The 15,788-nt window shown below is 41.0% G+C and overlaps 1 protein-coding gene across 1 annotated transcript; it reads left to right on the forward strand.

Moving 5' to 3' along the window:
* The first annotated feature begins 379 nt into the window (after positions 1-379).
* LOC121265854 lies at positions 380-1,258 on the forward strand. Its single transcript, XM_041169526.1, has 2 exons — positions 380-823; positions 929-1,258. Exons 1-2 carry the CDS (start codon positions 380-382, stop codon positions 1,256-1,258), a joined length of 774 nt encoding a protein of 257 aa, XP_041025460.1.
* The last annotated feature ends 14,530 nt before the right edge of the window (positions 1,259-15,788 follow it).

Consider the following 15,788-nt stretch of genomic DNA (forward strand, 5'->3'; position numbering starts at 1 on the left):
ACCACTCTGGATGGGTTCTGCTCGAGCGTTACGTCAAGCTCACCTCGAGCGAACCACTCTGCCTGGGTTCCGCTCGAGCGCTTAGTCGAGCTCACCTCGAGCGAACCACTCTGCCTGGTTCCGCTCGAGCGCCAGGTCGAGCGCCCATCGAGCGAACCTCTCTGGAAGGTTCCGCTCGAGTGCCAGTCGAGCGCCAGTCGAGCCATGTTGAGCGCACTTCAATCTTTTTCATGTACCAATCCATCAACACTTGTTACAACTCAACTTTACATAGGTTTTCACAAGAATATGCCAATTAACTCATTTTTCCCTCAACAAACAGAACTACAAACCATGAAGCTTTTAAGACCAAAATGGTGAAGGTGTGGAGTACTACAGGATGGATAACCTTCAAGGAGCTTGCACCAACAGATTACTTATCGAGTTCCAACTCTTATCAGATAAAAAGAAGGTCTTGCATGGAAGACCATGGTCTTTTGACCGTTACCTTGTCTGCCTAAAGGACTTCGATGGAGAGCTATCTCCAAATGAGGTGCAGTTCTCATCAGAACCCTTCTGGGTTCAAGTCCATAACCTCCCTTTCGTAGGTATGACTAAAATATTAGGGGAGATGATTGGTGCAATCATAGGCAAGGTGCACACTATGGAGGTTGATGCCCAGGGGTGTGGATGGGGTAGTTTTCTAAGACTCAAGGTGGATGTGGATGTCACCAAGCCTTTGAAACGAGGCCCAATGATCAACCTTGGTGGTAAACCATGTTGGACTTATTTCAAATGCGAACATCTACCTAATTTATGCTTCAAGTGTGGCCTACTGAAGCACGTAAATGGGAAATGCTCAAGTCTTAATCAACCCCCTCAAACTCAAGATCAATACTGCCCATGACTTAGAGCTTCCTTTGCATTCCCTTAACCATCCTTTGTGAAGAAGTATGGAGGCTCACCTAAAGTTTCCTTTCAAGGACCTGCATTTCGGGAGCAATCAGAGGAGGAAGGTAACATGGACACTGGTAATGGGCAGTCTCAATCAGCAGTAGAGGTAGAGGCCTCAAGTCAGAAAATCCCATCTTGTTTCAAGGAACCTGTCACGACCCAGCCTTTCTCTAGCCAAACCAACCAGGATAGCAACTTGTCCTCTGTGCAAACCTGTAGTCCAATGAGCTTGTCTAAGGATCCCCTCTTTCTCGGGATTCCTGTTGTGCCAACTAAAGCTTGTCCTTTGCCTTCTGGAGGTGCAGAGAAAATGTCAGTCACATAAGCTAAAACTTTCCTTTTCTTATGAAAGAAAACAATAGGGCAGCTACTAATAACACCACACCCAAAGCAGACTTTCCTAGTAAGTCAAATTGCTCTAATTCTGAAACCCCCCTAGTGAACCCAGACCACATCCTCCTTTACCTACCAAAAGTAAAACTTGGAAAAGGCAACCTAGAGGTCAGACTCAAACCCTCCTTGACATCACTAGTACCCCAAATGCCCCTCCTCAATTCAGCTCTGCCAAAAGACTAGCCTTTATGGTTGAGACTATGGCCAGAGTTCTCATGCCCTCAAGAAAACTAAAACCAACCTCACACTTGAAAGGAGGAAAACTCAGGCACAAGTGGTGGTGGCTACTTTGCAACCCCACCCCTCCCAATGAATTTCTTGAGCTGGAATTGCTTGGGGCTTGGGAAGTCTCGGACAATTCATGAACTTCACCTTATGGTAAAATCAAAGGCCCCACACTTGGTCTTCCTCATAGAAACCAAGTGCAATAGTGAAAAGATGGATATAATTAATTTAAGTTGGGTTTTGACTACTGCTTTAGTGTTAATAGCAGGGGCAGAAGTGGTAGCTTGGCCTTTCTTTGGAATTCTTCAGTAGAACTTAAGAGTGTCTACTTACACCAATTGGCATATCTCAGCCTTCATTAAGCTTTAGAGTAATGAGAACCCTTGGTTGTTAACAAGATTTTATGGCCACCCCAATACTGCCAAAAGAGTTGGATCTTGGCTTCTTTTAAAAGGCTTAATCCCTGCACAAAATGTCCCTTGGCTGTGCTTTGGGGATTTTAACGAAATTACTAGCATTGATGAAAAAATGGGAGTTGCATCAGATCCAATATGCAGATTGTGGATTTTAGGGAAGCACTTGAGTTTTGTGATCTTAATGATCTTGGTTTTTGTTGGGAATAAGTGTAGCTAAGACTAACACGAAGTATAGTAGCGGAACTAAAACAAAAAAAAATTCATGACAATCACACAGAAAGAACACCAAGAATTAAGTGGTTCGACTCAAAATGAGCCTACGTCCACTGGTGGGGTTGGTATCGAAGATTTCACTATCAACAGAGATGGAGTACAAATCAATACAACAAAACTTCACAAGGAAGTTATCTCTCAAAACTCACTCTAGACTTCTCTCTCAAGAAAACACTAAAATAAGAGCAAAATGTATTCTGAAGAAGTTGGAAGAGAAATGGGCGCCGTTTGATATTTATAGGAAAAGTGAGAATTCACTTTTGTGAACATTGGCTCGAGCGAACGTCGAGCGAACGTAGATATTCTGCACTTCGCTCAAGCCAACAGTTGTGCGAGAGTTGAGCGAAGCTCTCTGCCTGAACTCGCTCGAGCTGGGTGTCGAGCGAGGGTCGAGCGAAGCTCTCTGACTTGGATATTGCTCGAGTTGAATGTCGAGCGATACTTGAGCGAAGCTCTCTGTCTGAATTCGCTCAAGCTGAATGTCGAGCGAATGTCGAGCGAAGCTCTCTGTCTGAATTCGCTCGAGCTGAGTGTTGAGCGAATGTTGAGCGAAGCTCTCTCTGTCTGACTTCGCTCGAGCTGAGTGTCGAGCGAATGTTGAGCGAAGCTCTCTGTCTGACTTCGCTCGAGCTGAGTGAACCTCCTCCGCTCGAGTGAACCTACGACACATGCACTGTTCAATCAGAATTCAAGCCACCTCATAACAAATCTCCACCTTGGCTTGAACTCTGCCAAAACACAAAAAACCTCCGACCACAAAAAACCAATCCCCACCACCAAATCCCTTACGGGAATAACAAAATGCGAACACCAATTAAGTCCAAACAAAGTTTGAACTTGTATACTGCAACTGGCTTAGTCATCATATCTGTTGGATTCTCTGTAGTAGCAATCTTCAGAATCTGTATAGCACCCTCTATAACAATCTCTCTGAGAAAATGGTACCTGACATCAATGTGCTTCGTTCTTTCATGATACATTTGATTTTTGGTCAAATGTATTGCACTCTGACTGTCACAGAATACTGAGATCCCATCTTGTTGTAAACCCAAATCATTGACCAAGTCTTTCAACCAAATGGCCTCCTTAACAGCCTCTGCGGCTGCCATGTACTCTGCCTCGGTAGTTGATAAAGCAACAGTGGATTGCAGTGTTGCTTTCCAACTGATAGCTGACCCACACAGAGTGAAAACATAACTTGTCAATGATCTTCTTTTATCTAAGTCTCCAGCATAATCTGAATCAACAAAACCAGTAACTTTGGAACTGAGATCGACATCTCTATCAAATATTAACCCAAAGTTCAGGGTTCCCCTCAGATACCTGAGTATCCATTTCACAGCCTGCCAATGAGTCTTACCTGGGTTAGCCATATACCTGCTAACTACGCTCACTGCCTGTGAAATGTCTGGGCGGGTGCAAACCATTGCATACATGATGCTGCCAACTGCACTTGAATAAGGAACACTAGCCATGAACTGTTCCTCTTCAGTTGTCTGAGGAGATAGGCAAGCTGAAAGCTTAAAGTGCGTAGCAAGTGGTGTACTTACTGGTTTGGAATCAAACATCCCAAATCTTTGAAGCACTTTCTCAATGTACTTTCCCTGGGACAAGTACAACTTTCCAACTTTCCTATCTCTGAAGATTTCCATTCCCAAAATCTTCTTCGCAGCACCTAAGTCTTTCATTTCAAACTCATTTCTGAGTTGGGTCTTCAACAAACCTATGTCAGATATGCTTCTAGCAGCAATAAGCATATCATCAACATATAATAGCAAATAAATGAAAGACTTATCAGATAATTCCTTATGATAAACACAACTATCATAGTTACTTCTCAAATAACCATGATCAATCATAAAGGAATCAAACAGCTTATACCATTGCCTTGGCGACTGCTTCAAACCATATAAAGACTTCTTCAATCTGCACACATGATCTTCCTTGTTTTCAACAATGAATCCCTATGGCTGATGCATGTAAATGGTCTCTTCAAGTTCACCATGTAGGAACGCTGTTTTAACATCAAGTTGCTGTAGCTCTAAGTCATACAATGCTACTAAAGCTAGTAGTAATCTGATCGAACTGTGTTTCACCACTGGAGAGAAGACTTCAGTGAAGTCGATGCCTTCTCTCTGACTGAAGCCCTTAGCAACTAAGCGTGCCTTGTATCTTGCATCTGTATCACCCTGGATTCCCTCTTTTCTTTTGAAAACCCATTTGCAGTCAACAGTCTTTACCTTCTTTGGCAACAGAACCAAATCCCATGTTTGGTTTTTGTGAAGAGACTCAATCTCTTCAGTCATAGTTGCGCACCACTGTGCAGATTCTACGCTCTTAACAGCTTCTGAATAACTGGAAGGTTCCTGACCAACAATATTCTCTGCCGTAGTAAGAGCATACATAACCATATCTGCATGAGCATACCTCTGAGGTGGTCTAATCTGCCTCCTCTGTCTACCAGTCGCTATACTGTAGTCTTGCTCACCTTGTGCGCCGTTACTTGAATCAGAATCATGCTCATCTTCAATAGCATGATCTTGGGCGCCGTTGGGCAGCCCTTGTGATGCTTCCACCTGAAACTCCACCTGCTTTCTAACATCCTGTTCTTGTCCTGTAGACTCAGAATTCTCCTTCCTCGGACTAAGCATGGATTTTTTTATCAAAAGTGACATCCCTACTGATTACAAACTTGGGTGATTTAGGATCAGTACACCACAATCTGAATCCCTTCACCCCACTGGCATACCCAATGAATATGCCCTTTTTTGCCCTTGGCTCAAGTTTTCCATCATTAACATGGAAATATGCAGGACAACCAAAAACTTTTAAATTTGAGTAATCAGCAGGAGTATCAGACTATACCTCATTCGGAGTCTTCAAACCAATCGCTGTGGCTGGAGAGCGATTGACCAAGTAACAGGCCGTGTTGATTGCTTCAGCCCAGAAATCCTTAGCCAAGCCTGCATTAGAAAGCATGCTGCGAGCTCTCTCCAAGAGGGTCCTGTTCATCCGTTCAGCTACCCCATTTTGCTGTGGAGTATGTCTAACTGTACGATGTCTGGCAATACCCTCATTTCTGCAGAATTCATCAAACTCACCTCCGCAGAACTTCATACCATTGTCAGTGCGAAGTCGCTTGATTTTCTTACCCGTCTGATTTTCAATCAAAGCTTTCCACTGTTTGAAGTTAACAAATACATCACTTTTCTGCTTAAAAAAGTAGACCCAAACCTTTCGTGAGAAATCATCAATGAACGTAAGCAAATATTGAGCTCCACCTTTTGACGGGAAGGAAGATGGGCCCCAAAGATCAGAATGAATGTAGTCCACAGAACTTTTGGTTCTGTAAACCCCTGTAGAGAACTGAACCCTGCACTGTTTGCCAAACACACAGTGTTCACAGAAATCCAGTTTCCCTATCTTCTGATTACATAACAAACCCTGCTTACTCAGAATTGACATTCCCTTTTCACTCATATGACCCAAACGCATATGCCACAAACGAGTGACATCTGTATCTGGATCATCTGAAACTGACATTGCAGCTGCACCTGTCACTGTAGAGCCCTGAAGGAAATAAAGACCATTTGTCTTATCTCCTTTCATCACAACCATAAAGCCCTTACTGACTCTGATAGCTCCACCTTCACCAGTGTACTTGTAGTCCAGAGAATCAAGAGTACCCAAAGAAATAAGATTCTTTTTCAAATCTGGAATGTGTCGAACATTAGATAATGTCCGGACAATTCCATCAAACATCTTGATTCTGACTGAACCAATTCCAGCAATTTTGCAACCCATATCATTCCCTAACAAAACAGAACCTCCGTTGACCGATTCATAGTTAGTGAACCAGTCCCTCTTGGGACACATATGGAAAGTGCAAGCTAAGTCCATGACCCACTTGTCACTAAAGCGACTATTAGAGTCGCTTATTGCTAGAACAAGATCTAGGTTGTTAGACCTATCATCAGCAACACTAACGGCATTAGATGAACTAGTGTCGTCCTCTCTGTTTTTCAATTTTGGGCACTCGTTCTTGTAGTGACCAAATTTATGGCAGTAATGACATTTGACGTTTTTCTTACTAACCGTTGTTTGTGAACTGCACCTGAATTTTCCCTTATTCTTCTTTAAACCCCTATCATTTGATCTACCCCTGCTTGAGGACCCTTTAACAAACAAGCCACTAGCTTGTTCATTAGTGTTCTTCACACTCAATTTATTCCTCAACTCCTTAGAATTCAAAGCAGACTTTACATCTACCAAGGAAATTGTATTTCTACCATACAATATGGAATTCACAAAGTTCTCAAAAGATGTGGGTAATGAACATAAAATAATTAACGCTTGATCTTCTTCTTCAAGCTTAATATCTATGTTCCTCAGATCCATAATGATTTTATTAAATTCATCTAGGTGTTCAGAAATAAGAGTACCTTCCTTCATTTTGAGAGTGTATAACCGTTGTTTCAAATACAACCGGTTAGTGAGAGATCTCTTCATGTACAGATTCTCAAGTGCCGACCAGAGACCAGTTGCAGTCTCCTCGTCAGCAACCTCTCTTAAAACTCCATCAGATAGTGACAAAAGAATAGTACTGTGTACCTTTTCTTCTTCTTCTTTCGAAGGAGCCGGAGAATCTTCAGATACCGAGACTTCTAATACTTTTGACAAGCCCTGTTGTCGCAGTAAAGCCTTCATCTTGATGCGCTATAGACTGAAACTGTTCTGACCGTCAAATTTCTCCACTTCGAACTTAGCCATAGCCATCCCTCCAGATCCTGAGCCAAGCTCTGATACCAGTTTGTTGGGAATAAGTGTAGCTAAGACTAACACGAAGTATAGTAGCGGAACTAAAACGAAAGAAATTGATGACAATCACACAGAAAGAACACCAAGAATTAAGTGGTTCGACTCAAAATGAGCCTACGTCCACTGGTGGGGTCGGTATCGAAGATTTCACTATCAACAGAGATGGAGTACAAATCAATACAACAAAACTTCACAAGGAAGTTATCTCTCAAAGCTCACTCTAGACTCCTCTCTCAAGAAAACACTAAAACAAGAGCAAAATGTATTCTGAAGAAGTTGGAAGAGAAATGGGCGCCATTTGATATTTATAGGAAAAGTGAGAATTCACTTTTGTGAACATTGGCTCGAGCGAACGTCGAGCGAGTGTCGAGCGAACGTAGATATTCTGCACTTCGCTCAAGCCAACAGTTGTGCGAGAGTTGAGCGAAGCTCTCTGCCTGAACTCGCTCGAGCTGAATGTCGAGCGAATGTCGAGCGAAGCTCTCTGTCTGAATTCGCTCGAGCTGAGTGTCGAGCGAATGTTGAGAGAAGCTGTAAGGCTCTGCCTCTTCATCAAAGTGGCCCGGATCAGTGCGTGAAAATGGCCCAGCCATTTTCGTGTTTAGTGAGAATCCCGAACGACGTCGTTTTTGAGGTGAGTGTTTTCTTCTTCAACTTCCGTTTCTTTCCGCATTTTTCTGTTTTAGTTTCAGTTTCTCCCGCATCTCTCTCGCGCACGTCTCTCTTTTCTTTTCGGTTTCATCTTTATTTCTTGTTGTTGGCTTTAGTTTGAGTTTCCGAATCCCTTGCCCTAGACCTCCTCACATGGATTTCTGTTGCTGCGTTGCTTCTGGTTTCCCGAGTGTTGCCGTCTGCTACACTCTGTTTTTTCTCCATTTTGCATTTTGATTTCTGTCTGCAACTCACGGGCATCAATTCGCATCCCCTCCATTTTCGACTGGTAAGGGTTTCTTTCTCATCCAAGTTTCGGTTTCTCCTTCTGTAACCGTGCGATTTCTGCTTCTTAGTTTTGGGTTTGGTTTATCTTCATTTTGTTGCAGTATCTGTTTTGGCTGTGAGATTGAGTAGCTTTTTGTGAGTTTTTCTGGTTGTTGCGTGGTGAGTATTTCGGGTTGGTGTTTTGTCCTAGGTTTGGATTATTTGAAGTTTCATTGTAGTGGAATTGTTGGACTGGTGGTTGAGAAAATATTTGGAAGTATTAGTTTATACTTTATGTTATGGAGTTGGGAATGGAAAGAAGAGTGCTTTGTGTAGTGTAAACTGGTTAAGTTGGCAAAATCTGCGTACTTCGCTCGAGCGGACTGTCGAGCGCGACTCGAGCGAACAGCCAAATGAACATTGGCTTGAGCGGAGTGTCGAGCGATACTCGAGCGAACCTCTCTGACTTGCATTCGCTCGAGCGGAGTGTCGAGCGATACTCGAGCGAACCTCTCTGACTTGCATTCGCTCGAGCGGTCTGTCGAGCGAACTTGGCTCGAGCCAACTGTCGAGCCAACTTTCAGCAAACACTTTTTCAGTTCCAAATCAATCTCCACTTATAACCAGCATACTGAGTTTAGTATAGAATATTTTGGGTCGAAGTGTGGGCTATCCGGATTGTTATTGGGCTAGTTAAGTGTGATTAAACTCGTTGAATTATGGTTTAGAGTTTGAGTCTTGAGTTGTTTAAGACCAATTGTGTATTGTTGGACTTTAATATTTAGTTTATATTATCTTATGAATAGGTGGCGAGACGGATAGAGATCGTATTCAAGTCATAGATAATACGCTGCAGGAGTCAGGTAAGTGGGGTTCCTATGCTAGGTTTTATACAAGTTAATAAGACTGAGGCTGATTTTATGAAAAACTTGCATATTTTGTGTTATGTTGGGAACTTGTGAAAATAAAGATCAACCTCGGTCACTTATCTGCATTATTCATGAAATCTGTTGAAAAAGGAAAAATATGTTTTGGCATGCATTGTGTAGACATGAGCTAAATTCTGTCATGTGATTTCTGAAATCTGGAAAGAAGAGAGATATTGAGGATATGAAAAGTTGTGCATTTATTTAGAAAGATGTTCTGGCTTTTGTGTTCAGCGTGTGTAACTGTCTGATTCTGTTTTGGTACTCTGTATTATTTTGTTACAACATCTGAAAACCTTTGGCATGGTGTACTGGTTTTCGTATCTGACTCTGTCTCTGCTTTGCTCTGCTCTGCTCTGTTATGCTCTGCTCTGTTTGGGTTGGTACCAACTTCTCTGTCTCTGAGTGCACCCACTTTGAAAACAAAGTGGTTTTATTGTGGTCTTTCCTATGTGCACACTCGGGGCTCCGAGAAGAATAAAGGAAAGATTTCACCTCTGTCTCTGCCTGGTTTGGCCACCGGGGTTAGCACAACCCTACCACGGGGGTGAAACATGGTCTCTGCTCTGTTTGATGCTCTGTTTTGATTTGACGATGATACTCAGTTTATGTTATGCCAAAGTACCATGGGTTTTACTTGTTTAAAAACCATCGCTCGGATATTTTGAAAATATGTTCTGTTCTGCATGATAACTCTGGAAAAGTATTTTGTTCTGCATACTCTCCTTGATAAATGCTCATGTTTGCACACTAGCATATAATTTCTGCTTACTGAGTTGTTGATGACTCACCCCCCTATCATTATAATATTTTTCAGATGATGTGGTGAGTCCAAATGAGGACCTAGATTAGAATGCTGGTTGAGTCTAAGCTGAGGAGATGTTGGTAGAAGAAGGACTTCTGGTGTTCTTAGATTTAATATCTTTGGGTTTTATTTATGTCTTGAGTTTAGTAAGATTTATGAAATATTTAGTTAGTTTGTTATGATTATCGGGAAGTTATGGACCCCTTTGATTTATCTTTATTGCAGTAAAGATTATGTGGAGTTTGTAATGGGATTATTGAGAAGATTTGAGATTGATTCCATTTATGAAGTTTTTTTTTTTTGGAGTTTATTCTTTGGATGTATTGGGAGATATGTTTATGAGTGACATGTAGAAATTCTCCAAGCCACCCGGGTTTGGGGCGTTACAGAAGCTCTCTGTCTGACTTCGCTCGAGCTGAGTGTCGAGCGAATGTTGAGCGAAGCTCTCTGTCTGACTTCGCTCGAGCCGAGTGAACCTCCGCTCGAGCGAACTTACGACACATGCACTGTTCAATCAGAATTCAAGCCACCTCATAACAGTTTTGAAGGAAACATATTTACCTAGACTAATAATAGAGAGGGAGGGAATTTTACTAAAGAAAGGATTGACAGAGCTCTTGGCAACTCTAAATGGATAGCCAAGTTTGAGGATCATTCTGTCCACCACCTGGCAGTATCCTCCTCAGACCACAGACCCCTTATCATTAAAACTCAAAACAGTTTGCCTAGCACAAAGAAAGTGAGACCCTTCAAGTTTGAAGCAAATTGGAGCAACAAGGAGGCCTGTGAGGACTTGATTAAATAGACATGGGATAATCTAATTAGCCAGCCAAACCCATTGACAAACACAATCTATGACCTTAGGAATTGCAGAGAAGGGTTGATAAGATGGAGCAGAAATCATGGGAGTCTTCTGAAGACTAAAACAGACACACTCAACTCTGTGAAAGAGACAAATGAGGGCCAACTGTATGATGACATTAAAGCTCTCCAAACAGAAGTTGACTCACTGCTTGATGCAAAAAATATCAAGTGGCAATAGAGGGCAAAGCAAAATTGGCTAAGGGAAGGGGATAGGGACACATCTTTCTTCTATAAATGTGATAGCCAAAGAAGAAAGCAAAACACCATCAACAAGATCAAGATGAGTCTGGCCATGAGTACACCAGTCAGCAGGACATTAGTCAAGTTTTTCAAAATTTTTTTCAATCCCTTTTCACTTCCTTGAGCTCCATTGGGATTGCTGAATGCATATCCTCTATGCCTAAGAAGCTCATAGTAGAAATGAACCTCTCCCTATCCTGACCTTTCAATGCAATTGAAGTTAAAAAAGCCCTGTTTAGTATGAATCCAATGGGTTCTCCTAGCCCAGATGAATTTCCTACCTTTTTTTTTTTTCCAAACTCATTGGTCCACAGTGGGTGAAAGGGTTACTAGTGTTGTGCTTGCAGCCCTAAATGAAGGCAGGTGGGCTAGTGGATTGAATGAAACCCTCATTACTCTAATTCCCAAAAAACCATCCCCCTCCCAGGTTATTGATTTCAGGCCTATTAGTCTATGTAATGTGTTTTACAAAGTCATTGCAAATACCTTGGCTAATAGGCTGAAACTTGTTCTGCTAGAGATCATTTCGCCAACACAGACAACTTTTGTTCCTGGTAGGTTGATCACAGATAACATCATAGTGGCCTTCAAATCCCTCCACACTATGAAGACCAGATTGAAAAGAAAAGATAGTTATATGACACTCAAACTTGACATGAGTAAGGCCTATGATAGGATATAATGGCCCTTCCTAAAATCTATCCTGCAGCAATTTGGTTTTGAACAAAATTGGATAGACTTAATACTGAGGTGTGTAAGGAAAGTGTCTCATTCTCTCCTTTTCAACGGTGTTCCTCAAGACAGTTTTGTTCCCATAAGAGGGCTCAGGCAGGGGGATCCTTTATCCCCATATCTTTTCATCATGTGCACAAAAGTTCTCAGATGCATGCTCAACAAAACTGAGGATTCTGATTTCATCACTGGTCTTCCCATAAGAAGGAACAAACTCTCTATTAACCACTTGTTTTTTGCCGATGACAACCTTCTTTTTTGCAGAGCCAACTCTATTAAATGGATCAAACTCTATTACTTGTTGGAATCCTATGAGTTTGCCTTAGGTCAGAGGCCAAAAAAGGAAAAACCTTCAATATATTTAAGCAAAAACACTAGAGAAGAAACAAAGGGGATCATCATCAACATTGAAGGCATAAGGGGCACCAACTCCTATGAGAAATACTTAGGCCTACTAGCTCTCATTGGAAGGTCTCGAGCTCATTCTTTTAAAGGTATCATAGACAAGGTGCAAGCTGTGAGCATCTCTAATTGGAAGAACAAGTTTCTTTCCCAAGCAGGAAAATAAATTCTCATTAAAGCCATCATCCAGGCCATCCCTACCTATAACATGTGCATTTTCAAATTACCTAAGCAACTTGGCCTAGAATTGAACAAATTGGTAAGAAGTTTCTGGTGGGGGCAACAAGCTCAGGAACTCAAGATACACTAGATACATTAGAATCAAATGAAGAGAGCCAAGTGCCAAGGTGGGCTGGGATTAAGAGATTTTGCAAATTTCAACTTAGCTCTACTAGTTAAACAAAGTTGGAGAATTGTCTCTAAACTTGATTCACTTGCTGCACAGGTCTTAAAGGAGAAATACTTTCATAATAGCTCCTTCCTCTCTGCTAAGCTAGGCCAGAACTCTTCATACCTTTGGTAAAGCTTCCTAACTGCTAGATATCTCCTCAATAAGGGCCTATTCTGGAGAATTAGAGATGGGGAATCTATTGACATCTAGAATGGCAAATGGCTTCCTAGGTAGTCCTCTTACAAGCCTCAAAGCTCTATCAAGTTTATGCAAGCTGATACAAAAGTCTCATTTCCTATCGACTATTCAACTAACTAGTGGAAAGGAGACTTGGTTTCTTCTGTGTTCACTTAGGAGGAAGCAGACCTCATCAAAACCCTACCTCTCAGCCCCTATCCTAAACCTAATAGACTAATATGGAGATGTACCACCTCAGGAGATTTCAGTATAAAAAGTGCTTATCATCTGCTAACTGAATTGGAAGACCAACAACTAGGACAATCATAAAGGCTAACCACACTACAGGTTTCTTGGACCAAATTATGGAACCTGAACATTCCTAATGCTACTAAAAACTTCCTTTGGAGGGCCTGCCTCAATGATCTGCCCACTCGAGCCAATCTACTAAAGAGAAAAGTCATTGTGGACCTTGCTTGCCCAATTTGTAAGCTGGAACATGAAACTGTTAAGCATATCCTTTAGGAATGCCCCTCAGCTAGGGATGTTTGGGCTCTGAGCACTAGGAAACTGCAGAGAACAAGCCCTCACTACCAGCAATTCAAAGATATTGTCGAAGGCTTTGTTGAAACTCTAGAACCTGAGGGAACTGATGTCTTTTGCCTCAACAACAGTGTTTATATGGAAAAGGAAGAATGACATGGTCTTCAAGAATCTATTTATATACCCAACCAAGATTGTCCAGCAAGCTATATACCTGATGGAAGAGTTACAACAGACCTCTCAGCAAAAGAAGGCTCATGCTATCAACTTACAACAGCACACAGAGTGGGAAGCCCCACTCAAAGGAAGGTTAAAATTGAATTGGGATGCAACACTTGACAAAGTAGCTTTTAGAGTGGGAGTGGGTGCAGTTATTATAGACTGTGAAGAGAAAGTGCTAGCCACCCTCAGAATGCAACATGCTTTGTATCCTGATCCTTTAATGGCAGAAGCTTATGATGCACTTCAGGCATCCTTGTTTTGCAAGTCCATTGGATATCGAGATATCATCATGGAGGGTGACTCCTTGCAGGTGGTTTTAGGTCTTAATTCTTCTACAGACAATTTCACCTACTTAGGGCAGTTGTTAACAGACACAAGATCTACTCTCAACTCTTTTGATTCTTGGTTAGTAAGGCACATTGTAAGAGCAAACAATTCAGTTGCTCATGCCTTAAGTAAGGATGCTCTTAGCATTAGTGGTTATACCACCTCTTTTGATTTTGTTCCACCTTGTATCCAAACTTTGGTTTAATCCTTAATATAGGTTATGTTTTCATATTAAAAAAAAAACAAAGAACAACTAAAAAACAAAGTCTATGGCTAAAAGCTCTAAAGCCAAAACTATATTTCTAACTGTAATCTCATGGAGGCTCTAAGCATTCCAAGAGATGTTATTAATATTGAAGAGGTATCTAGTTGCATTCTCTCTCCTGTAAGAAGTGAGATTCCTTAATAAAACTTGCTACTTTTTTCCATAAAAAAAGAGTCGGTTACCTATATATATAAAAAAAAGAGTAGTTTACATAATCCGAAGTCTGAATGTAACAACCCAGTCCAATAATATTTTTTAGGAAGTTTTATTGGCCCAGTAATTAGTTTTAAAAGTCCAAAAAAAATATTTATTAGACAGTTGAGCATATAGTGGAGTCAAGATTAGACTCATTAAAATTACTAAATTTTGAGCCCATGAAATAAACCCAAACCCATTCGGCCCATTGCATGGTTTAGAGTTACATGTTGGTTTCTGCATAACTCTAAACCATTCTCCACTTATCACTAGGATTCACGTTCCAATAGAAATATCTTCCAACAGGGTTAAAATTCTACAGTTCTTGTTGCCCTAAATTTCTAAACCAGACTACCCTATATACATATCTATATATATGTGTGTCTGTCCAACTTGTTAGCATCCACTATTTTTCTCCCTTACAAAACCAGGGTTGATGCAAGTCTACTTTATTTTCTCAACAAGCCCCTGATCTCATGCACATTTTCAATGTCTCTCTCTTCAAGCCACAATCTGCACAACAAAAACCACCAACCTCCATTATTCAAGCTGAACATTACACACCCAAACCGTAAGCTACTTTAATTTTCACCGAGAGCCAAAGCAACTACCAAATGTGTTCACGCAACGCAACCACATTGCAAGTCAACCATGTTGAAAACCACCGAATCCCGTGTGTGCGCAACCCTGCACAGAGAACCACCAAGCTTTGCATCGTCCAAAACTCAGCCCTCTTCCTCCACACACAACTGACGCAACCCATGCACAAATGAGAGTTATGCAGTTTTCGCTTGAGGAAAAAAGATTTAGTTATGTAATTTTATATTAGTAATATCTTAGAGTAAATACAATTAATTTTCAAATTTGTCCTAATTTAGAGGTTTTCTCATTGAGCTATAAGTCTACGACAAGTGCGTCTTGCATGAATGGGAAATGAATGCACAAGCTACAATGTAGCATGTTGCCATGACAAGTTGGGATAATACAGAGATATTGACATTGTACTTCACGTCAATTGAGCATTGCCTTAATCGATTATTGATGGGAATTAGCAAAAAATAGAGGAAGGATGAGAAGATTTATCTAAGAAATTGGTTTGCTAAGGCAGCATAAGAGAGTCAAACGACCCTCATGCACCAAATGAAGTTGAACAGATATAAAAGCCCAATCTTTGAAGAGAATGTGCTGGCGAGTATTAAATAAAGTAGAGAAAGTCAAGGAAATAAGAAAAAGAAAATAAAATAGGAAATAATAAGAAAGAACATGATGGCTAATAAACCCTAACTTAATTTAGGGTTTCCTTAAATTAATCCCTAAATTAATTTTGGGTTTCAGAGTTTAAGGTTCCAATCTGAAACTCTAAACTAATTTAGAGGTTTCAATCTTGAAACCCCTAACATAATTAAAGGTTTCAGATTGGAACTCTAAATTAGTTTACGGTTCTAATCTGAAACCCTAAAGTCACAAAATCACACAAAAAAATTAATGCAAACATCAAAACACATGCACAAATCAAATCTCTACAACATATAATTCACAATGACAGAATCACATCCTCCAACTCCTCCATTTAATCCCATCCTTCATCCAAACTCCATAATTCAACAAAAAAAAAAAAAAAAAAAATACACACTTCGGATTCAATTAACTTACCTTCAGTGACAAAGATGCATAACGGCGGTGAAGGTGTAGTGCGTACAATGGATGGATGGAGATGGAGCAG

This window comes from Juglans microcarpa x Juglans regia, chromosome 5D, assembly GCF_004785595.1.
Source record: "Juglans microcarpa x Juglans regia isolate MS1-56 chromosome 5D, Jm3101_v1.0, whole genome shotgun sequence".
NCBI classification, from domain to species: Eukaryota; Viridiplantae; Streptophyta; class Magnoliopsida; order Fagales; family Juglandaceae; genus Juglans; species Juglans microcarpa x Juglans regia.

Excerpts from the sequence above, each read along its gene's own strand:
- LOC121265854 (XM_041169526.1), top strand. The coding sequence starts at position 380 with ATGGATAACCTTCAAGGAGCTTGCACCAACAGATTACTTATCGAGTTC. Across the intron at positions 824-928 it reads AGTGTGGCCTACTGAAGCAC|AAGTATGGAGGCTCACCTAA; the intron begins GTAAATGGGAAA and ends TCCTTTGTGAAG.